We start from the raw sequence: 24289 nt of genomic DNA, 5'->3' as shown, positions 1-24289 counted from the left end.
TTCTTGAGCAGGGAGTAACAGGGCCAGACCTGTGCTTTTGGAGATTATTTGGCAGCTATGTGGATGATGGATTAGAAAGAAAGCAGAGAAGAAGCAAAGAGATCAATTAGGAAGCTATTAGAATAGTCCAGGCAGAAGACGAAAGACTGAATTAAATCCAAAAAGATACAAAAGTTCTGTTTCTGTGATTCTACATATTAAAAGCCACAATAGTATAAAACATCCAGGTCATATAATAATCTAAACTTAACCTGGAAAATCTGAATTGAAAAAGCAAAAGGCCAAACAGAAAAGCGATCAATGGAAGTGACTACAATATCATTAGCTTGAGGTTCAAAAGCTATAGATGGACTATCAATGACAAAAGAGCACATAAATTAGGACAGCAAGATATAATGGTATCAGCATGATACAAAAACACCAAACACAAAAATAAAAGAAACAAAATACTGTTTCAGAAAAAGGTCATTAGATACTTCTTCATTCAAAAAAGAACATCAGAACACATTTTTGTCACAGATGAAAACATTACATCTTAACACCAATTCAGCTTAAAATAAAAGTTACTGATAAGCTTATATTTTATTGCTGATCATAAGAAAGGGAGAGATTTCAATTACCACATACCTCGACCTTGCTGATGAATAGATAAAGACCTCAGAACAGCTGGACTATTGAGCAATGCAAAAATATAGGACTCTACTTGCAAGCGGGAGAGCACAGATGTATAAGAATGCAGAGCTAAAGTCTGATGTAAATGCTCAGATTTTGCTTCAAATGCCTTCCTTAGCTCTCCCAGGGCACTCTCATTCATCTCCACTGTCTGGTAGCGATGATATCCTGTAACTTTCACCTGGTCTGCACAAATACCCTGAAGGAGAAAAAATGATAAAATATAAATTCAGTTACCCAAAAATTTTGGTATCAAGCAAGAAATATTTATTAAAATCTCTATTAAGTGCCTAGCATGGTCCTAAGAACTATTGTCCATACAGAAGAAGTATAAGATATCCTGACTTCCAGGCATTTATAATATAGCAGAGGATATAAAAATAACAGAGAAAATGAGCAGAAACAACACAAAACAGGATTGCCAAATGGTGCAGTATAGATAATTATTATGATTGAAGTCCTGAGAAAACACAGATAGCGAGAGTAGCTGAGAACAATTTTCCTCCATCCTTTGCTCTCATTATCCCCACACGATAAACCCATTCTTGAAAGACTTCACCTCCTACTTCACCAATTGAAGAGCAAGGACACTGGTTATGAACTCCTTCATCTACCTTCCTCACAATGTCAAAATCCCTCTTTATCCACAACCACCTTTACCCCTGTCTCTAAATAAATGTCTTCTCCTTTCCATAGCTAACCACTCTCCCTGGGCCCCTAACACTATACCACCTTCAGGGCAGCTAGGTGGCACAGTGGATAGAGCTTTGGCCTTGGAGTCAGGAGGACCTGAGTTCAAATCCAGCCTCAAACACAGTTGACACTTACTAGTCATGTAACCGTGGCAAGTCACTTAACTCCAACTGCCTCACCAAAAAGGAAAAAAAAAAAGCACTAAACTACCCTCAAGTTATCCTCTTTCTGGTACTCCCAATCTGCCTAACCAATGTATCTTTACCTTTTATCTCCAGATATACTCAGGGATTCCCTTACCCTGAAAAATTCTTTCACTGACCATGCTGTCATTTATAGCTCCTGTCATATTTCTCTCACTTTTTCACTGCTAAACATTTCAAAGATGGATTACATTTGCTACCTTCATCTGCTCCACACTCCATCCCTTCTCAGCCCTCTGTGATCTAATTCCATACAGATCACTTTAATGAAATGGCTTTCTTGGAAGTCACCAATGACCTCCTTGTTGCTAAATCCAAAGGTTATTCTCTAACTACATTATCCTAGTACCTTCTACCTTATGTGACACTGACCTTGAAACTTTTTCGCTCTACTGATATCTTACAGAACATCTTAGTTTTCTTTCTATCTTTCTAGCTGCTCCATTTATATCTCCTTTGCTATCTTCTCTTCCTCTACCATCCCCTAAATATGAGTCTTCCTCAAGGTTCAGTCCTTATAAATTTGTCATTTTCACATCTTCAACTGTCACCTAAATTTATACATGACTTCCAAATTTATGAAACTTCATTATGTTTTTTCCTAAAACAAAATAAAAAATATTAAGTAATCAGTAAGAAACTTCTCCATGTTGCATATAAAATCTAAAATGTACAACATAATTCAAAAAACTATAGTGGTACCTAATCCTTTAAGATAGGAACAAACACTAAAATCTTTGCCTATGGTCTAGAATTATCTACCTCTTTAGGGAAAAAGACTTGTAATCAATAGAAGAAACATAAGAATAAGCAGACTGCAAACCAAGATAACAACTCAAGTAAAGCATCTATATCCCAAAAGTGCCAGCTTCCAGAAAGCTTTAGTCATCATACCTGTACAGTCATTTGCTCTTCCTTAAACTGCCATAATCGGCTTTTGATATTCTGACAATCAGATGTCAAGGTAAGCAGCTCAGCCTCAGCCAGCAACAGCTGTTTCCTGCATCGTGAATAATTCAAAAGCAACTCATAAAATTCATGACGGTCCTGGTGAGCCATACTGTCAAATTCTTCCAAGTATGATTCAACATTTTCTAACCAGGAACAAGGCTCAAAAATTTTCAGTTGTTCCTTAGTAAATGGTACTAGTTCTGATTCAGAAGGGATTTCCGGATACAGTCGTTCATTCCGTAACAATGGTTTTACTGCCATTAAAGCTGGTCTTTCTCCAGAAAATTCAGCTGGTAATTCAGGATAGAGTTTTTTCAATCTAGTTGGCTCAAAGACCTCTTTGGCTTCATAACAACTCTGTAAGTCCACGTTGTGTAGCACCTCTGAAGAAAGGCCAACAGATTGTCTATAATCTTGTCTACTCTCAGTTCCTCTGTCCTTTAAATGTCCTACTACCTGCTGACTGTAAGGACTAGGATGGAATGTGGTTTCTGAGAGTCCACATAGTGCTGATGGATTATCGGCTCTATCTCTAAGGCCCTGAGAGCCTTCTGCTTTGGTGCTCACATCTTCCTCAGGGTTGTACTTTGGCTCAGTTTCTTCACACAGCTGATGTTCTTTGACCTCTTTCCCTTCTATTACTGTCTCTAGGTTATGTGTTTGGAATACTTCAATGTCTAAAGTTAAAGAAGTGAGTGGGACATCAAACATTTCCTTCACAGTTTGTAGGCTACTGACGTCCTGCAACTGAACCTCAGTTAATGCCTCAGGACATGCTGCTAGGATTTCCCCTGCTGGAGATGGTATTTTCTGCTCTCTACAAGTTTCAGAAAGGTCCACCTCATCAAGTTTTTCTTTCTCAAGAGCTTCATTATATTTCTTCTTTTCCTAGAACAAAATTAAAAACATTAGGTAATCAGTAACAAGCTATACTTTAGAAATCATTTTTCTTGATATTGCATATAAAATATAAAAGATGACTTCTGTTTAAAAAAAAAACCAAAATCTTTTAATAGACAGCATCTTACACAGCCTGTAATCTTACTAATTTGAATATTACACTGAATTTAAAAGTTAACTAGCAGGGCAGCTAGGTGGCGCAGTGGATAAAGCACTAGACCTGAAGTGAGGACGACCTGAGTTCAAATCTGGCCTCAGACCAAACACTTGACACTTACTAGCTGTGTGACCCTGGGCAAGTCACTTAACCCCAAGTGCCTAAAAATTTTTAAAACAAATATTTTTTAAGTTAACTAGCAGACAAGAACTGCCATTAACAGACTAGAATTGAAGCGAAATTCTGATTAGATCATTCTCAATTCTGTTATAGATTAAGGAAAACTCTAGAATGTGAGTTCCTTAGAAGCAGAAGCTGTTTCATTTTTGGTTTTGTATCCCCAGCCTCTGACACCATGCCTCGTACATGGTAGGGACTTAATAAATGCAAACTGAATATGTGAGGTTTGAAAACTCTATTTAAAGGTACCTTCTTTACAAAATATAAGCTAGGAAGTCATACAGAAATACTCACCGTACTCATTTTCTATGGCCCACATTGTATAAAATGTACACCATGCACTTTAGTACCACAGTACCCATACACTTGTTAAATGAATGAGCGGCTTTTCAAAAGAATAGCTGATAGTCTCTTTGAAATTTCATATACATGTTCTCAAACGTTTTTGGTCTCAAGAACCTTATACTCTTAAAAATCATCAAGGACCCCAAAAAGCTTTTGTTTACATGGGTTACACTATTAATATTTACCTCATTTGAAATTAAAATGTCTTAATATCATATGGCAATAGTTTTAACCTCATGGATCCCCTATACATGGTCCCCAAACTGCTGATGAAAACTGTACTGCGGGCAGTGAAGATAATCAATCATTTATCTGCTAAGTGACTAAAAATTTGAGCTCCAGTTAACTGTTACATCTCCCAGCTGTGCTTAAAGGCTTTATCTCTCTCATGGAGGCACAAAAAGCTCTGTAACTTACTAATTTCAGAGCTCAGTGCAAGTAGATAGCAACACACATCAGGTTTACTCCTAAATGTGGTTTTAAAGGTAAACCCAATTTGGTCATTGTAGGGTGTTAGCAAAGCATCAAGAGGTCTTCCTTCTCCTTGACAAGGCAAACCCCTATCTCTATATGCACCCAAGTCCCTTCCTGTCTTCTGAACAGATTGCCCTCATTTTCTCAGCTTCAATCTCTCTCTAGCCATTGGCTCCTTCCCAGCTACCTACAAACAAGCCCTAACTAAAAGGAGCCCTCACTTTGGTCAAAGGATATAAATAAACAATTCTGAAAAGAACAATTGCAAACTATTAACCACCGTACAAAATAACACTCCAAAACACTAACAATGAGAGAAATGCAAATCAAAACAACCCTGAGGTTTCACCTCACACCGAGCTAACTGTAAAGACAACAAGAGATGGGAATAGGTAATGTTGGAGGGGTTGTGGAGAAACAGGCAAACTAGTGTCCTGTTTGTAGAGCCAGGAATTAGTTTAACCATTTGGGAAGTGCATTTGGAATTAGCAAAAAAATGTTACCCAGAGATTCCACTGCTAGGCATATACCCCAAAGGAGGTCATTGATAAAAAGAAAGTCTAGACTTCTGCTTCCGGGAGCCAAGATGGAGGAGTAAGAAGTCAGTTGCTCTTATTCTCCCTTATCAACCTCTGAAAGTCCAGAAAATATCACCCTAGGAAAAACCCTGGAACAGCTGAACCAGAAGAAAGATGGGGTACTGCAATCCAATAGCCCAGGTAGTTTAAGGGATTAACGGGAAAGTTCCCTCTTGCCCTGGGGGAAGGGGAGCAGTATGGAAGGCAGGCACCCCAGTAAGCTAGCAGAAAGCCCTACCTCAGCACACCAGGAGAAGATCCTGAAACCCAGGTAGTAGAGCAAACAAACACAAACACCTGGACCTGTAAGTGCCTTAATGAAGGCAGGGGAACCTGTGGAAACCATCGTGGAAAATCACTAGGTGCCTCAGCATTCTACAGCAGTCTCCCAGTGCCTCAGCAAAACTCTGTGAAGCGCTCCAAGTGGCCTCAGGCGGATAAACATTCTGCAACACCCATCTGAAAGGAGCTGAAGAAAGCTAAAGGAAAGGAAAAGCAGGCAACTTCCAGGGACCAAACTACCCAATCCTACCCCTAGAGTTCCAGTGTCGCTGATTCCACCAGATAAGCTGTCAGAACCTTACAGCCTCCAACTGCGAACATAAGAGGCCCCAGCACACAAAGCCAGTGACCAGGCCCTAGGCACCCAACACAAGAAGCTTGGATCAATGCCCTCTGCTCCCCAGCAGAAGAGCTCAATCTCTTTAAAGGCCAGGGAATAAAGAAACACCAGGAGTAAAAAGAAACGTACAATAGAGTCATATTATGAGAAGAGTGAAGATCAAGGCAGAAATTCTGAAGAGGACAACATTGTCAACAAACCCACATCTGGAACCTCAAAATGGATTATGACTGGTCTGAAGCCCAAAAAGCCTTCTTAGAAGAGCTCAAGAAGGATTTTAAAAGTCAAATGAGAGAAGTAGAAGAAAAAATGGGAAGAGAAATGAGAGGTATGCAAGAGAGAGTCAACAGCTTGGAAAAAGGGCAAAAATTAACTGTGGAAAAGAAGTCCTTAAAAAATACAACTGGCCAACTGGAAAAATAGTATACTGAAGAAAACAAGTCCCTAAAAAATACAACTGGCCAAATGGGGAAGGAGGTACAAAATCTAATAGAAGAAAACAATTTGTCAAAAATCAGAATTGGGCAAATGGAAGCTAATGACTCTATGAGAGAGCAAGAATCAGTCAAACAGAAACAAGTGTAAAATACCTCACTGGTAAAACAATTGACCTAGAAAACCTATCCAAGAGAGACAATTTAAAAATCATTGTTCTACTTGAAAATCATGATGAAAAAAAGAGCCTGGACAGTATCTTTCAGGAAATCAAAGGAAAACTGCCCTGAGGTCCTAGAATCAGAGGGTAAAATAGTCATAGAAAGAATCCGCTGATCACCTCCTGAAAGAGATCCCAAATTGAAAATGCCAAGGAATACAGTAGGCAAATTCCAAAATTATCAGGTCAAAGAAATACTGCAAGCAGCCAGAAAGAAACAATTTAAATATTATGGAACCACAATCAGGATTACACAGAACCTTTCAGCTTCTACATTAAAAGACCATAGGGCATGGAATATAATATTCTGTAAGGCAAAGGAGCTTGGATTACAACCAAGAATCAACTACCCAGTGAAAATAAGCATGATCTTTCAGGGGAGGAGATGGATAGTCAGTGAAATAGGGGACTTCCAAACCATCCTGGTAAAAAGACCAGAGCTCAACAGAAAATTTGATCTTCAAATACAAGACTCAAAAAATACATAAAAAGGTAAACGGGACAGAAAAATACAACATGTTATGAACATGGGCAAACTGTTTACATCCCTACAAGGGAAGATGACACATGTAACTCTTGAGAACTGTACTGTTACTACACACCATGTTCAAGGGGTTAAAGGGAATGGATATAAGTTGACTTTGATGTAATGATTAAAAAAACAATCTAAGTAGGTTAAATGGATCCAAGTAAATGGATTAATCTGATCTAAGAAAATGTACTGAGAGAAAAGGAAAGGATGAGGCAGACAAGAGTAAATTACATTACAGGAAAAGGAGCAAAAACCTATTATAGCAGAGGGAAAGAAGGGAGGGAGATGAGCATTGTTTGAACCTTACTCTCATCAGATTTGGTTCAAGAAGAGAATAACATAATAAGGTATAGAAATCTAACTAGCCCTATAGGCAGAAGGAAGGAAAAGGGGAAAGAAAAGGGAGGGGGGAAAGAAAAGGGAGGGGGGATAGAAGGGAGGGAACAAGGAGTATGGGAAAAGGGAAAGAAAAGGGAAGGGGCTAATAAGGGAGGCAGGACTGAGGAAGGCAGTGGTCAAAAGCAAAACACTAGTGAGGAGCGAAAAGGAGAAAGAAAAGCATAAACGGGAGGGGGGGGGAAGGATTTGCTATTTTTTTCTTCTGTTGTGTTTTATTTCCTCTTTCTAGTGGTTCCTCCTATTAGTTCTATGTGTATAACCTATAACAGACTGCCTGCCATCTTGGGGAAAGGAGGTGGGGAGGGAGGGGGAGAAAAATTTAAAACTCAAAAGCCTATGAAAGTAATTGTTGATAATTCAAAATAAATTAATTCATAAAAAAATAAAATAAAATAAGAAGAAAGTCTCCATATACATCAAAATATTTTTGTGGTAATACTTTTTGTGGTACAAAAGAACCAGAAACAAAATACATGTTCATAGACTGGGAAATGGCTAAACAAATTGTGGTACATAAATATAATAGAATATTACTATCCTGTAAGAAACAATGAATGTGATGAATATAAAACACAGGAAGCGTTATATGAACTATAAGAGTGAAGAAAACAATATGTAAAATGACTACAGCAAATGTTAAGAACCACTACCAGAAAACAATCAAAAATGAATGTTACAAATTATAAAGAACAAATATGAAAAGATACTTCCCCCATTCCTTTGCAGATGTAGGATCACAGATAAGGTAACTGCATACATTTTCAGATTTGTTTAATGAATTGATCAGTTATAATTAGTTTTTGCTTCTTCCTCATTGTTTTTATTTTTTTTAATTATATGGAATGGCTCTCTAGGAGAGGGCTGGGGTACATATGAAGGAAAATTTGGGTAAGGTAAAAAACAGAAGATAGCAATAAAATGTATTTCTTATTTCATATAAAAAAGATGCACACCAACCCCTTCCCACCAAAAACTTTACTTGATATCATGACCACCATCTTCCTCTAGCTATCCTGTTATCTCTCCTTCCATTGGTGGGTAAACTCCTGGAGAAAGCTATTTATACTTCTATCGCATCTATACCATCTACACTATTTACACTACTACAACGGTATCTCCACTCCCACTCCCTCCCCTCTCACTTATTCAACCAAAACTGCCCACAACAAAATTATTAAAAATCTCTTAATTGCCAAATCTAATACCCTTTTCCTTAAACCTTATCTTTCCTGACCTCTCTACAACCTATCAATCTCTCCTCCTACATGCTTCTTTGGTCTAGGTTTTCATACCGGACTTCTTTTCAGTCTCCTCTGCTGGATCTTCATCCAGGTAATGTTCCCCATGGCTTTGTTCAAGGCTCTCTTCTCTTCCTCAATATTATCTTGCATGGTGATCTTACCAACTTTCATGGGTTCAATTATCTGTACAAGCAGATGATTTCTTGATCCAGATATCCATCTTAGTTTTTCTCCTGAGCTACAACTCCATATTAAACTGTCTTTCTGGACATCTTGAACTTGATGCCTGTAGGTATCTCAAATTCAGCATATACAAACAGAACTCATTATCTTTCCTCCCAAACCCTCCTCTCTTCTCAATATTCCTACTACTGTTGAGAGCATCACCATCTTCCCAGTCACCCAGGTTCAGAACCTAGGGTGTCATCCTTGACTTGTCATGTTCATACCCTATATCCAATCAGTTACCAAGTCCCATAGATTTTATCTCTGTATCATTTCTCCTACATGCCCCTTTTATCACCTCATACTAGGACTGCTGCAATAGCCTTCTGATTGGTCTCCCTGCCTCAAGTCTCTCCCTACTCCAGTAATCCTCCACGCAACTGTCAAAGTGATCTTCAGGTGGTACAGTAGATAGAACACTGGACCTAGAGTCAGGAAAACCTGAACTTCAGATATTTACTAGTGGTGTGATGTCACTCAATCCCCATCAGTTTCAGATTTCTTCACTGTAAAATGGGGATAATAATAGCACCTACCTCCCAGGGTTGTCATGAAGATCAAATGAGATAACATTTCTAAAGCACTTAGCAGGCATATAATAGTATTTAATGCTTCTTTCCTTCCTTCTTTCCTGAAGTGAGGACCTGACCATGCCACTCCCCTATTTAATAAATTCAAATTCCTGCTAGGATCAAATATAAAATCCTCTATTTGGCATTCAAAGCCCTTCATAACCTGGTCACTTTCTACCTTTCCAGTCCTCTTACACTTTATTCCCCTCCGTAATATTCCAGTGACACTGGTCTCCTTTTCCTAGCACAGTTAGTTTCTCAATTCAATGCATTTTTACTGGCTTGTCAGTCAGTCAATAAATATTTATTAAGAGCTTACTATGTGCCAGGCACTGTGTTAAGTTCTTATCCCCTATGCCTGGAATCCCTTCTCTCCCCATCTCTGACTACTGGCTTCCTTCTAGTTTCAGATAAAATTCTGCCTGGGAAATTTTCCCCCATTCCCCTTAATGCTGAGATTATTTCCAATTCATTCTGAATAGATCTTGTACATGCCAAGTTGTTTGTAGGTTTTCTCCTCCATCTAGATGGCACAGTGGGTAGAGTTATGGGCCTGGAGTTAAGGAGCACTGAGTTCAAATTCAGCCTCAGACTAGCTGTGTGACCCTGGGCAAGTTACTTAATCACTCTCTGCCTCAGTTTCCCCCACTATAAAATGGAGATAATAATGGCACCTACAAGCCAAGGTCATTGTGAGGATAAGTGAGATGATTGTAAAGCACTTAGCACGATGCCTGGTAAATAGTAGGCACTTAATAAATGCTTGACTTGACCACACTTAAGCCATTCCCAAGAAATATAGAAAGCAGGCACAGTTTACAAGCAATTCCACAGAGACTACTGAAACCTTTAGAGATTTTCCTCAACTTCCAGTGGCAGATGGGACAGATGAAGGAGGCCTTGTGCAAAATTCAATTCAACAAATATTTATGCAGCAACTCACTCTGCAAAGTGTTGTGGATACAAAGACAAAAAAAAAAGGGAAGAGAAAGCCTCTGCCCACTAGAAGCTTATATTCTACTAAGGCATAAAATAAGTCCACAAATAAACCAACACAAAGTAGTTTCAAGCCAGAGAGAGTATTACAGGGAATGGAGATGAAAGTAGCTAAGAAAAGACCTTATACAGGAAACAGAACATGAGCTGTGCTTTTCATAGGAAGTTAGGGATTTTAAGAAGTAAAGATGAGAGAGAACTCATCCCAGGCTGGACATAAGTGTAAAAATTATACCACCAAATCTACTACTCTGCCCCTCCACCCCAGCCATATGGAATGGCATCCAGTAGAGATACTCAAAGAATTCTGCTTCCTTTTATTGCAAGATCAATTTACAAGCCCCCTAGCTTTACTCCTTTTTGAAGATCAACAGGCTTTTTCAGTAGCTAAAGAGGAGGCCAACAAAGATTGATCACTTTCATTTGACTGTCTTCCCACCTCCATTCATTCTTGACTCCCAAATCCAGTGTTCTATGTTGGTTAACTGACATTTACAGAGTTAAAGAGGCAAACAATGCTCCTAATACAAAAGGGCAAAATAAATTCATCTTTAAGCAAGGATAAACTGCTTATTCAAATATGAGATGCTACACATATCCCATTTGAATCCTATCATCATCAGGGTTCACAGAGGGAATGCTATTAGACAAGGCCTGGCAATAGTTTTGTCATGTTCTTGATAATCTTAAAAGAATGGTAAGGTCAAAAGCTTATGGAAGTGATTGTTGATAATTCAAAATAAATAAATTTTTTAAAAAAGAATGGTAAGAGAGGGGAAAAGAAATACATGTGGGAGGGGTAAGGAAGGTTAGTGAATATTATCTCACATAATCAAGGCGCACAAGTCTATATCTATATAAATGAGGATGGAGAGGGAGATCAGCTGACATGAGTCTCACTCTCATCTAAACTGGTCAAAGGAGGGAAGAATATACACACAGTCAGGTACAGAAATATATATTTCATTCAACAAGAAAAAATAAAAAGGAGGAGGGGAATTAGAAGGAGTGTATATTAAGGATTAGCCCTAAGCAAAACAAACTCTAAGGATGTACAAAAATAATTATAGTTCTTTTTGAAGTAGCAAACAATGGGACTCTAAGGGAATACCCATTAATTGGGGAATGGTAAAACAAGTTATGGTATATAAATGCAATGGAAAACTCTTGTGTTGAACTCTTATCAGTGTAATGACCAACCAGGATTCCAGAGGACCAACAATGAAACATGTTCTCCACCTCCTGATAGAGAAGTAAAGAACTCAGAATACAGAATAAGACAAGTTTTTTTTGGACCTAGCCAATGAAGAAGTTTGTTTTGACTGACCATACATGTTTGTAATGGTTTTTTTTTCACTTCTATTCTCAACAGGGGGATGGGAGGGGGGAGTATAAGAAGGAGCATCTTGGCTGACTAAAACAATTAAAATGTTTTTAAATTAGTCTTAATTTAAAATACTGGTTAAAATACAAATGTAAACGGTTTGCATAAAAACTAAGTTTAGTCTGTAACTATACTTTTAATATACAATGAAAAATTACTAAAATAAGACTAAGAGATAGTGGTGACAGAAAATGAAAAAAATTATGGATTTGAATTAAAAGAAATGTTTTTTAAACCTTTCACAGTAAGGACATTTTAATAAGGTAATTTTATGTAATTATTTATCAGTGTGTACTTACTTAGATCTCTTGCAAAGATCTTATTTGCATATAGCCTGTATTAAGACCAATAGGGTATTTATTTCAGATTGCTTTCAACCTCCCATATCACAGCTATATAGCCAGGGCACCAACAATTAAATATTTAACTCCAGAATAATTAAAACTTCAACAAGCTTTTTGAGATTTGTTGAAAAAGAAATGAAAATTATTATTTATAAAATATTATTGTCTATAAAATTTAGCATTCATATAGTTAATAACTGAAAATATCAAAACAATCTTTATATAACTATCTCTTCTCTAACCATATAACAAAGCAAAAAAAAATTATAACTCCTTTTACTCCTTGAATCAATCAATTAGCATTTACTAAGCTATAACTATGTGGTAAGCACTGCACTAGGGGGAGAGGAATATAAAGATAAAAATTACATAGACCCTGTCCTCAAAGAGCTTACATTCTATTAAGGAAGACTGTGTGTGTGTGTGTGTGTGTGTGTGTACGTATATACAAAATATAAACAAAGTAAATACTAGTAACTGTGACAGAAAGCGCACTAGCAAGTAGGGGATCAGAAAAGGCTTCACGTAGAGGATGGTATCTTAGTTATCTTAAGGAAATAAGGTATTCTAAGAGACAGATGAGTAGGGAGTGCATCCAGGAATTCAGCAGACAGCCAGTGTAATGGAATAGAGATGGGAGATGGAGTGTCATTTAAGGAACAGCAAAAATATTTTGGCTGAATGTTAAAAGTGAGGGTAAGAAAATAATGTATAAAGAGGCTGGGAAGGTAGGTTGAGGTGAGGTTATGAAGTGCTTAAAAGCCCAAGAAAATTTTTATTTTCTCCAAGGGACAATTAAGGAGCCACTGGAGTTCACTGCAGGGGAGTGGAAAAGGGGGAGAGGGCAACATGGTGAGTACTATTCAAGGAAAACCATGTTGGGAGCAGCATTGCTGACAGGTCAAAGAAGTGGGGAAGAGACTTGAGACAGGGAGACTAATTAAAGAAACTACTGCAGTAGTCTAGGCAAGAGCTGATAAAGTAGAAATTGTAGAGTTCCTATGTAGTATTTGAAAGAATGCCTCCAATTTTATTCACATCCTTAAAGTGCAACCAATGGTAATATGTAGGGTCTTTCTGTCATCCATCCTCCATATATGTCCACGTGCCTCCAAAAATAAGTTCAACATACTCCCACAATGCTTATATATAGTTATGCTATATTCTTTCAGAATAGCTTAGGCTTGAAAAACTTTGTTTTTCCATCATGGAATAATTTCCCCACATTCAAAAGATAATATAATCCCCAACTTGGAAAGGACCAAAGCCAAAGTGAATATGCGGACATTTGAATGATAGATTCTATATGTATGAAAATGTACTTCAGAACAAAAGAAACATTCACGAACATATAGGTATTTGAGGTGAGATCTCTTTCTGCAAGTGAATCTTCCCAAGATTGATAAGTAGGTGAAGTTTCACAATTCATCATGACAAATGCCAAGTGGAGGCCAAGTAAAAATTATGGAAAGAGAAGAGAGAAGACATGTCCCTCTGTTCCCTCCCTAGTTATCAATGCTACAAGTGTTAACTGTCATAATTCCTAGAGAGCACTGTAAGAGCAGGGTAAGATAAGAGGGAGCATTTACTGATCTCATCCTTACCACTATTTGGGAGATGGGGTATATACCCCAATGGAATTAATGTCTCACTAATGAAGTCTCACTTCATTACCTGCAATATATAAATAGTAACCTCAAAAAAATTTTTTTAAATCATTTTACAGAAGATTTTCCAGGGATCAGATGAACATCACGAGAGCTACAAACTGACCTTGGGAAATCATCATATGATTAATATCAAAGAATGTAGGTCAATCAAGTGGTAAAACAAAGAGGATATTTATAGTGAATTAATAATAACACTATTCCCCTTCCTGTTCAAAATTGCACAAATTCATAAGCTAATAAATTTTATCGCAAAGATGGTAAATTATTCTTTTATGCAGGCATTTCTAAAGCCATCAACTATGGATAACACTAGTTTAAAAAAATCTTTCTACTAAGGCACATACTTTTACACACTGGCAAGTATCAAATAGACCCTTGCTAACAGCCTGCTTGTTCTTTCCATAGCTTTGTCTTTTTCTTTTCCCTTTTTTTAAATACAATTAACATAACAATAAATGTAAGGCAATTAATTATCACTGGCAGGTGAAACTAACCAATGATTTTTCTTTATTCTGAATAGAAGTATACACGTATTCAAATCTAGCACTCAAGCTCTTCTTGGAAAAAGACTCATAGTTTAAGTGAATATGGGGGAAATTACAGAAAAGCTTTTCCTTCATTTTTTGATGTAGGAAAATTGTCTCATATCAAAATGGTACTATGAATTTTATCTATCACTACAAAATAACTTATGGAATTCTAAATTTTGTAATTAATGAGTTATCTGAAAAAACACTGAAAATATTCTTACTTCTTAAAATTGTTATAAAGACCAAAGGACCCTTAAATGACAATTTTAAAACATTCTGAGGGGCAGCTAGGTGGCGCAGTGGATAGAACACCAGCCTTGGATTCAGGAGGACCTAAGTTCAAATGCAGCCTCAGACACATAACACTTACTAGCTGACCCCTGGGCAAGTCACTTAACCCCACTGCCTAACCAAAAATAATAATAATAATTATTATGAAACTTTAAAAAAATACAAAAATAAAACATTCTGAAAGTCAAACTGTATTTTACTTCAACTTCAATTAATATTATCTGTATGTGTATATGTATATGCATATCTACATAGTATATGTATACATGTATATGAAATACCCCTCAAAAAATTCTGAAAGCAATACTAAGACAACTCTTTTAAATGAAGAGGTGATCACTAAAAGTCAATGAGGCTTCATCAAAATAAGTCACGCCAAACTAATCTCATTTCCTTTTTAGACAAGGATGCTAAGCTGACAAGGGACAACAAAAACTTGTTAAGAATTAAATTTGTCTAAAAGTAAATTGGGGTATCTTGGGGAGCAGTGGGTTTCTCTTTGGTAGAGATCTTTAATCAGGGGCTAGATGACCACTTATTGGGTAAGTTGTAGAGGGCATGCCTCTTCAGGTACAAGCTGAACTAGATGAACAGTGATATCTCTTCCAATTCTGAGATTCCACAACAAGAAGCCCAGGGTTCTAGATCTAGCTCTGCCACCAAGTAGCCCTGTGGTTTCATAATATTTAAAATGAACAGGTTGGACTACATTACCTCTAAAAACCATCTGGCTCCAAATTGCTGTTTCTGTGGTTCACTTAACAATGTTTCTAGAGTTGATACACTAGATATTTGAACATACATGATGCTATATCAGGGAGTTCTGTTAATAATTTTCCAGGTCTAGTTTTATGAAAGATTATTTCATTTGAAAATGTAGCAAAATAGCTGTATTACCATAAAGTAGTTATGAATTACAGTGGACCGAAAAACTAAGGTCCAAGGTTTTCAGGTTAAAATATCAATGTCTGGAGAAATAGCATAGCATAGTGGACAGAACACTAGATTTGGAGCTAGCAAGACCTAGATCGGACTCCTGCCTTAAGACCCTCACTAGCTGTGACCCTGGGGAACTCTCTTAACCTCTATGAGCCTCAATCTCATCTAACAATTTGGAAATAATAGCACCTATAGCACCACGCTGTTATAAAGTTCATAAGAGACAGTGTGTGTATGTGTGTATGGGTGTGTGTATGTATGTGTGTGTGTGTGTGTGTGTGTGTGTGTGTGTGTACACACATATATAAAGGTTTTTGTAAACCTTCAACTGATACATAATTGTGAATTATTATTATTAACAATCTCAGCATCTTGGAGGTGGAATACTTTTGTTGTTCAACTGTTTGTGACTCCTCATGACCCCATTTGGGGTTTTCTTGGCAAAGATACTAAAGTGGTTTGTTATTTCCTTCTCCAGCTCATTTTTATAGATGAAGAACTGAGGCAAACAGGGCAAAGTAACTTGCCCAGCTAGTAAGTGTCTAAGGCAAGATTTGAACCCATGAAAATGAATCTTTCTGATTCCAAGCCCAGTGCTCTATCCACTACACGGCCTAGCTGCCCTAAACAAGTAGGTACATGTTGTGCTGTTGAGAAGACATCTAGTCCAGTCTCTTTCCCAAAGCAGGCATGCCCTGTCTATCCCTGAGAAAGTCAACCAGCCTCTGCCTGAACACCAGTAGTGATTATTTCAGAATTTCTCATAAAACGGGCAAGGAGATCAAAGACAAAAACAAAGGCCCCATACACAATAAAATATTAATAGCAACTACTATGACAGCATGTGGTAGTAAAGACCTGAAAACAAAATGCCCATAAATTGAGGGATTAACCATTCCAGTGTATAAGTTGTGATACATGAATGTAACACATGAAATAATTCTGTGCTGTAAGAAAAGATGAACATGATGAATACATAAAAGCATGGGGAAACACAAAATGAAGACCAGAATTAGGAAAACAATATACGTGATAATTATAATAATATAAATGTAAAGAACAGCAACAAAATTGAAACCGAAAGATGTGAAAATATCATAGCTAAGCTTGGACCCTAATAAGAGAAATGAGAAGGCACCTCTCTCCCCATTCTTTGCTGAGCTGATGGAATGAACTTTTTTACTGTCATATGAGATGGCTCTCTGGGAAGGGGAAGAGAAAAGGATCATAGCATCATATATCTGAAGTTGGAAAGGAGGATATTACCGCAATCATCTAATCCAACTTCCTCAACTTCACAGCTGAAAAATCTGAGGCCAAGAAAAGTTAAGTGCCTTTCCCAAGATCTCATAAGTAGTAAGTGGCTGAACTCAATTCAAACCTGTCTGAAGGAAGCCAAGAGAAGCTAGGAGGCAAATTAGAGCCTTACTATTATTTATAGCACTTATGGCAAACACTGAAAGAATGAACATGTCACCAAGTTTTGAGGAGATCACTAGCTCCAAAACAGCAAAACGACCTACAACTTTTGTGATGTATTGGAAAGAACAGTGGACTTTATGTTCCCCAGCACCTAGCATGGTGCCTGGCACGTAGTAAGCACTTAGTACTTGTTGCTATCATGACAATTCAAATTCCAGTTTTTCTGATGAGGATGGGATCTAGGCCCCAGAAAGGAAAAACCCTGGACTTTCCCACAAGGCCAAATCTCTGGTGTTCTCCTGAGGCCATGATTCCCACAACTGGCCTTTCATTTTGGCCACACCCAATCCCCCAATTCTATTATAAAAGACCTAGCCTGGCCCTCCATTATCTTGCCTCCCCTATGGCCCCAGGCCACTTCCCACCTTTGGTCCTATCTAGGCTCCAATTTCCCTGGAATTCTATTACCTCATAGACTAGTTGGCCACTCCTAGATCCCTCCCACAGGCTTTCTGTATATAAGGTCCATCCTGTCTCCCTTAAAATGCTCACATTCTTATAATCTATCCACTGGTCAGATTCTTATAATCTAACCAATAGCTTACTAATGTTCAGATTCCTTAAGAGTCTGCCCAATATCTCGATGGATGTTCTAAGAAACCTTGTCTTTGACTGAAAGAAGGCTTGGGTCGAATTCTTTCGGACAGGACCCGCATGTTGTGATTTTGGGTTCCCCAGCACCCAAACCCTAAACCGCATCACTTCCACTTGCTAGTTGCCACTCCCTAAGCCTCAGTTTTCCTTATCTGTAAAGTAGATTTAAAAGTATTTACACTATAAGAAGCCAGCATTTTGTAAACTATAAAGTGCCAAACAAATGAGCTACTATCTCTAGAAGGCTGGAGAGTAGAGCACTAAACTCCAGGCAAAACCTTCCTTTATAGAGGGTATAACCTGGACTTTGCAGTTCACTCCACTTTGCATCTGCAGCTCTGCCCACTTTCAACTCGACAGAACAAGATGAACACTCCATACCCCACACTGTGTACACCCTGATGTCCTGTTTCCCCCTCTTCCCAACTTTGCAGCTTCTCCTTACATTGTAAGCTCCTTCAGGGCAGAAATTTTTCTTTTTTTGTATCTTTGTATCTTTCTTTTCCTTATTTGTATCCTCAGTGCTCAGTACAGTGCTGGAACATAGGAGGTAATTAATAAGTGTTGTGAATTGAATAATATTTGCTCTAAGAAAATTTACCACGAGAAAAAGGAAGACAGCAAAATAAAACTTAAATGGATCAGTTTCATAAAAAAAAAAAATTCTGCAAAGGCCCTATGCTTCTCCAAGCATTTCTCCAAGCTGCCTATCAAAATCTCATTTCAAGAAACCCTTCTGAATTATAAGATTATAACGGCAATTCCTTCACTTTCTGATTTGTTCCATCCTTTGCTTTTTGTCACTGTATCATCACCCACTTATTCTGGATATTCTCTTTTTAGACTTGTTCCTGGTTTCTCCTCCCACCCAGCTGACTGCTCCTCAGTTTTCTTTGCTGGGTCTTTGTAGAGGTCACACCAATTAATTATGGGTGTTTTCAAAGGCCTTATCCTGAGACTTCTCTGTATGTATTACCTCACCTGGTGATCTCATTTGTTCCCAGAGATTTAATTATCATCTCTACACAGAAAACTTCCAAATCTGTAAATATAGCCCTACATGATCCTGAGCTCCAGTCTCATACCACCAACTGACTTTTGGATATCTCAAACTGGATGTTGTATAAGCATTTCAAACAGCACATCTAAACAGAACTCATTCTCTTTTCCCCAAAAAACCTCCCTCAATATCCAACTTTCCTATTACTGCTGAGGGCAATCTTCCCAGTCACTCAGGCCCAAAATCTTAGTATCATCCTCCACTCCTCATTCTCACTCACTCCATTTAAAGAATTAATTGTCAAACCCCAGCAAAGCTACCTTCCACCCAGCTCTTATTTATAACCCCTTTCCACTCACATAGCAGCGACCCTAGTGCAGGACTTTATCATCTCCAACCTGGACTACTGCAACAGCCTTCTGATTGGTCCTTCAGCCTCAGTTCTCTCCCCACTCCAATCCCTCAACTCAAAGTGATTTTCTTAAAGTATAAGTCTAAATATAACACTGCCACCACCACCATCCCACACTCAATAAATTCCAGAGGTTTCCTATTGCCTCTAGGATCAAATATAATACTCTGGCATTTAAAGCACGTCACAATCAAAACCCATACCAATTTTCTAGTCTTGTTACCCTCTACCTTCTCTCTACCTCTATAATCTAGCTATACAGTCTACTTGCTGTTCTTCCATCTCCCAACTCCCAAAAGGCAGTTCTCCCATGAATGATACACTCTTCATTGTCACCTCTACCTCCTGGCTCTACTCAAACCCCACCCAAAAGAGGCCTTTCATCCTCACTTCCAAGATTGCCAGTCATTTAAACTGTACACACGGATCTGGTACAGGGTTCTCCCCATTAGAATGTATGCTCCCCAACTCTTTTTGTGGTGGCAAAGAATTGGAAATTGAGAGGATGCCCATCAATTGGGGAATGGCTGAGCAAGTTGTGGTATATGAATGTAATGGAATACTATTGTTCTATAAGAAATGATGAACAGGCTGACTTCAGAAAAACCTGGGAAGACTTATATTGGTCTGATGCTGAGTGAAGTGAGCAGAACCCAGAGGACTTTGTATTCAATAGCAGCCACGTTATGCAATGACTAAGAATGTTAAACTGAACCCTTCTCAGCATTACGAGGATCTAAGACATCTCCAGAGGCCTCGGGATGGAAAATGCTGTCCACATCCAAAGAAAGAACTATGGAAGTCGAATTGCTCTCACTTAATTTTACCTTAAGTTGAATTTTGTTTCATCTTTCTGATGGTTCCTCCTATTGGTTTTAATTTTTACTTACAACTTCACTAATGTGAAAATATGTTTAATGGGTATGTAAATGTAAAGCCTATGTCAGATTGTGCGCCGTCTTGGGGAGGGTGGGGGGAGAAAAAGGGAGAAAAAATTTTCAACTCAAAAGCATATGGAAAAAAAAATTTTTTTTTAAATAGAATGTATGCTCCCTGAGGGCAGTGACTAAATTTGTTTTTGCTCTTGTTTGCCTTTCTATGCATCCCTAGCATATAGCATAGTGCCTAGAACAAAGTAAGGGCTTAAAAAATGTTAGCTGACTAACTATAATTCTCAACCTACTTGATCCTTCTGCAGCAACTTTCGACCCTGTCAATCATCCTTCACCCCCTTCCTCTTCTGGATACTTTCTCATACCTCAGCCTTTGCCATACTGCCTTCTCCTGGTTTTCCTCCTGCCTGTTTAACTATTACTTCTGTCTCCTTTGAATATTCTACCCACTAAGCTGTAGGTATCACCCAAGGCTCTATCTGGGCCTTCTCCCTTGGTGATCTCATCAATTCTAATAAGTTCAATTATTTTCTCTCTACCCAGGTGACTCCCTAGCTCCTCTCCTGAACTCCAATCCTACATCACTAACTGCCTATTAAGCAACTATATGTGGATATTCCTCAAGGATATAAAATTCTGTACATTAAAGCCAGAAATCATGACAAACCTCCAAAAACATATTCCACCTCCAAAATATCTCATTTCTGTTAAGGCCACAAATATCCATCCCTTCTAATCTTGTGGAGCTCACAACCTTGGACTCAGCTTTGACTCCCCTCTCCCAAGCCCCTCACATCCAAAGAGTTGTTAAGTCTTACTGATTCTCTCTTCTCTCTCATATCTATCACCTTCTCTCCATTTATATGGGCACAACTGTAAGCTCTCATCACTACCTTAGAAGGCAATAGCCTCCTAAGTGGTTTCATCTCTCTCCAATACATGCTACACAAGCTGACAAAATAATCTTTCAGAGCCACAGACCTGACCATATCACTTACTCAAAATTTTTCAATGGCACCTTATTTCCTGTAGAATAAAATACAAATTTTTCACTCTTGCATTTAAAGCCTTCCACAAACTGGCTCATTCCTCCCTTTATAGCTTTATTTTATATTACTCCCCTTCATACAACTTTGTGTTCTAGACAACTGACCTATTAGCTATTCTGTGAACTCAAGATTTCATTTCCTATCTCTATTCCTTCACATAAGAAGTCTACCCCCATTCTCACCTTCAACTGTTAAAATAAATCCTTACTTTCTTCAAAACTCAGCTCAAGGAGCAGCTAGGTGGCACATTCGATAGAGCATCGGCCCTGGAGTCAGGAGAACCTGAGTTCAAATCAGGCCTCAGACACTTGACACTTACCAGCTGTGTGACCCTGGGCAAGTCATTTAACCACACTGCCTAGCCAAGAAAAGAAAAAAAAAACCTCAGCTCAAATACTTTTTTTTTAACCTAATTCGCCACAGTTGTTAATACTCTCTCAAATACCTTGTATTTCCTTATATAGGTAATCAGAGTCCAAGTGCCTCCAACACCTATTCTCTGGAACACTAAGTACATAAAAAGGCTTAATAAATGTAGAGTTGAATTGAATGTATACCTAACAGTGGAATTGAATGAAAGTATGAGGACTTGCTAGGGACTACTTGGCATCTGACTACCATTATTGCTTTCCATGTAAACCAGGCTGTCCGAAAGTTAAAATTATCTGACTCCAGACTTATATCATGAACACTTTTATTCTCTTCTATATCTATTAAAATTCTTTCAGGACATGGGAATAGAATAAGTATACTGGATGCATACTCTGTATCTGGAAGATTTGGGGAAGCCAATGAAAAGAACACAGAATATGAAGGTACAATCTATACCACTGAAGGGAGTGCCATTAACCTACATCACTAGAGAGAGATCACAGATCCATTAAAGTATACTGAGTCTGATATACAAAAAAAATTCAAAATCCTAACCCAGCTTACCACAAATGTCATGTCAGTCTAACCAAGAGAATCCAGATACGATCATCTTAAACAGATAAGCAGATGTCTCAAATGTGTGGGCCTAGTATGTAGCTCAGGCTGCTGAACATTCATTCACACCAACCCAATAACACAAAATCAAGAGAAAAATAAGGAGACTTCTTTTTACCTCTGAATTTTTTTGTGTGACTGAGGTCTGGAAAACATTCTTGGATGCATCCCACACAAACCATGCTACACAGTCTAACTTCCATTTCTCTGTCTCCATGAGTGGTACTTTCACTTCAAGGGGCTTCAGATAAAGATGAAGGTAGATGGCACCCAAGAAAGTCAAACAGGTTGCAGGCAGAGAATACACTAAGAAATGTTTAAACTTGGGCAAAGAAGGGTGGAATTGAAGGAGCAGGAGAAACATACCTTGGGGCAGAATGAATTTTACTCTTTTTAGGAAGAGAGGGAGAGAAATCAACCAGGGGCCTGGAATGGATCCACTAGCTGGAGAGGGAAAGGAGATAAACTTCTGGGCCCAGATGACAAACCTTCAGCAGCCTCACCCCAGTCAAGATTTAGTTCCAGATCAGAGACTCTGGTCCCCAGAAAGACAGTGGGAATGATGAAATCTTGGAAAAGAGAACTAGCAGATTAATGAAATCCAGAAACCCCAGGAAAGGAGTGCCCCCAGTAAGTTCATAAGTCTGAGCCCCTGACAAAGTTTGATAAAGAAAGGAAGCAGGGGCAGGAGATGGGAGGGGGGCACTCAAGATAGAGAATATGGTCTGTAACAATGGGGAGTGGGTTCATTAAAAGAATTCTTCGGCCTACAGACTGAGGCAAGACAACAAGAGGCCCTCGGTGGCTAGGCAGGCTTAGTGTCGGTGCTGCCCCGTGACTGGAAACTGAGGGCAGCCCCTAGGGTATGGAGAGAGAAGATGAGGAAAGGGGAGGGGGGCGGGGCAGAGACAGTGGGAGCAGGTTAAATTCGGTCCTTAATTTGGGGGGAAGGGCCAGGAACGATTCTGCGATTGCGGGGGGTTGGGGGGGGAAGGAAATGTCTATGGCCTAAATTGGGTTGGAGGGTTGGGGGAACGGGGAGGGAAAAGGAGGAAGGGCCAGGGTCTGGGATGGGAGGATGGGGAGGATGGGAATCTATGACTGAGGACTCCGGAGGACCGAGGTCTGTGACTAGGGAGGACAATCAGCGTCAGTGACGGAGGGAAAGATTCGGAAGACCGGGGTCTCTGATTGGGGGGTGGAGAGCCCGAGTCCGACACTGAAGGGCAGGGAGAGTCCTGGTGCGGGCCTGGGGGAGGGGACGACAGGTGTCCGTGATAGGGGTAAGGGGGGGGAGAAGCTGAGAAAGAGTCGGGGTCTGTGATGGGGAGCGAGGAAATGCCAGGGTCTGTGATTGGGCGGGTGAAGGAGGGCCGGGGTCTATGATTGGAGGGTGAGAGAGGACCGGGGTCTGTGATTGGGGGAAGAGGAAGGGCCAGGGTCTGTGATTGGGGGGTGAGGAAGGGTCGGGGTCTGTGATTGGGGGGCGGCCCCCGAGGGCTCGATGCTGGGCCAGGTGAGGGTCAGGGCTCCGACACTGGGGAGAGGGGGAGCGTCTGTGACGCGCCGGGGTATTGGGGGTAGGTAGGCGGGAGCCACCCGGAAGAGGAGGGAAACGCATAATGGAGAAGACGTAAGCCCGCGGAGACCTACCTTGGTTTTAGACCGGCTGGCCTTGGCCTTGGTCCGACGCGGGGGCCTCACCGCCTCGGCCATGTTTCCGCCTCCTGCTCTGACCCGGGTTTGTTATTGTCAAAATGCTTCCCCAAGCACTGTCCTTTTCAGTTTCCGGCCTCAATCACGTGGCCTGCGCCTCCACCAATCCCCTACGAGGGGTTAGACCCGGACGCCCTGCGGGCCATGGAATAACGCAAACTACCGCCCGCCGGCGGCTCTTTTCCCGGGAGTGGGAGGGGCTCACGGCCTTCCCTGCTTCTCCCGGTGACCCAGATCCGCCCTGCTTCGGTGCCGGGTGCTCGGCGGGGAGGAGACAGAGGAGCGCATGCGCCCAGCGCCTCCTTCCAGCCTCCACCTCTCCCGGAGCGTAGAACCGGCGCTTCAGGGGCCATGGGGTCTCCTGACCCCGAACTCCGCGAGTGCTCGTCCAGCCTTTCTCTGTAGTGTTCCTGTGCTGGGGAGCCCACGACCCTCCGAAGCGGCCCGTTCCGTTTTGGAACCGCCCTCATTGTCTCGTTGGAAGCTTTGCTTTTTTTTTGTTGTTTTGCATTGTGGAGATAGAGAACTCCCGGGTGAAGAAACTCCCTCTGCCAGTGCAGATCGGCTTCTCTTCTGCGACGTCCCATCAGCAATCTATCTAGT

General features: G+C 39.8%; 1 protein-coding gene across 2 annotated transcripts in view; it reads right to left on the bottom strand.

Annotated features, from left to right (window-relative positions):
* EPG5 (ectopic P-granules 5 autophagy tethering factor) overlaps positions 1–23824 on the bottom strand; it is a 134805-nt gene extending 110981 nt beyond the window's left edge. Inside the window, exons 1-3 of one of the 2 annotated variants that reach the window (XM_078153275.1) lie at positions 23624–23824; positions 2463–3407; positions 628–871 (exon numbers count right to left, since the gene is read on the bottom strand). In XM_078153275.1, coding sequence (XP_078009401.1) covers positions 628–871; positions 2463–3407; positions 23624–23686 — 1252 coding nt within the window. In that variant the 5' untranslated portion in view covers positions 23687–23824. The remainder of the gene's footprint in view (positions 1–627; positions 872–2462; positions 3408–23623) is intronic. The other variant, XM_020985757.2, reaches the window with a different exon arrangement.
* Between the last annotated feature and the right edge of the window lie 465 nt (positions 23825–24289).

Source organism: Phascolarctos cinereus, unplaced genomic scaffold (assembly GCF_003287225.1).
Source record: "Phascolarctos cinereus isolate Bilbo 61053 unplaced genomic scaffold, phaCin_HiC Scaffold_4;HRSCAF=312, whole genome shotgun sequence".
In the NCBI taxonomy this organism is placed as follows: Eukaryota; Metazoa; Chordata; class Mammalia; order Diprotodontia; family Phascolarctidae; genus Phascolarctos; species Phascolarctos cinereus.
The sequence above is the reverse complement of the archived record's forward strand: the minus strand, read 5'-3'. Positions and strand labels throughout refer to the sequence as shown.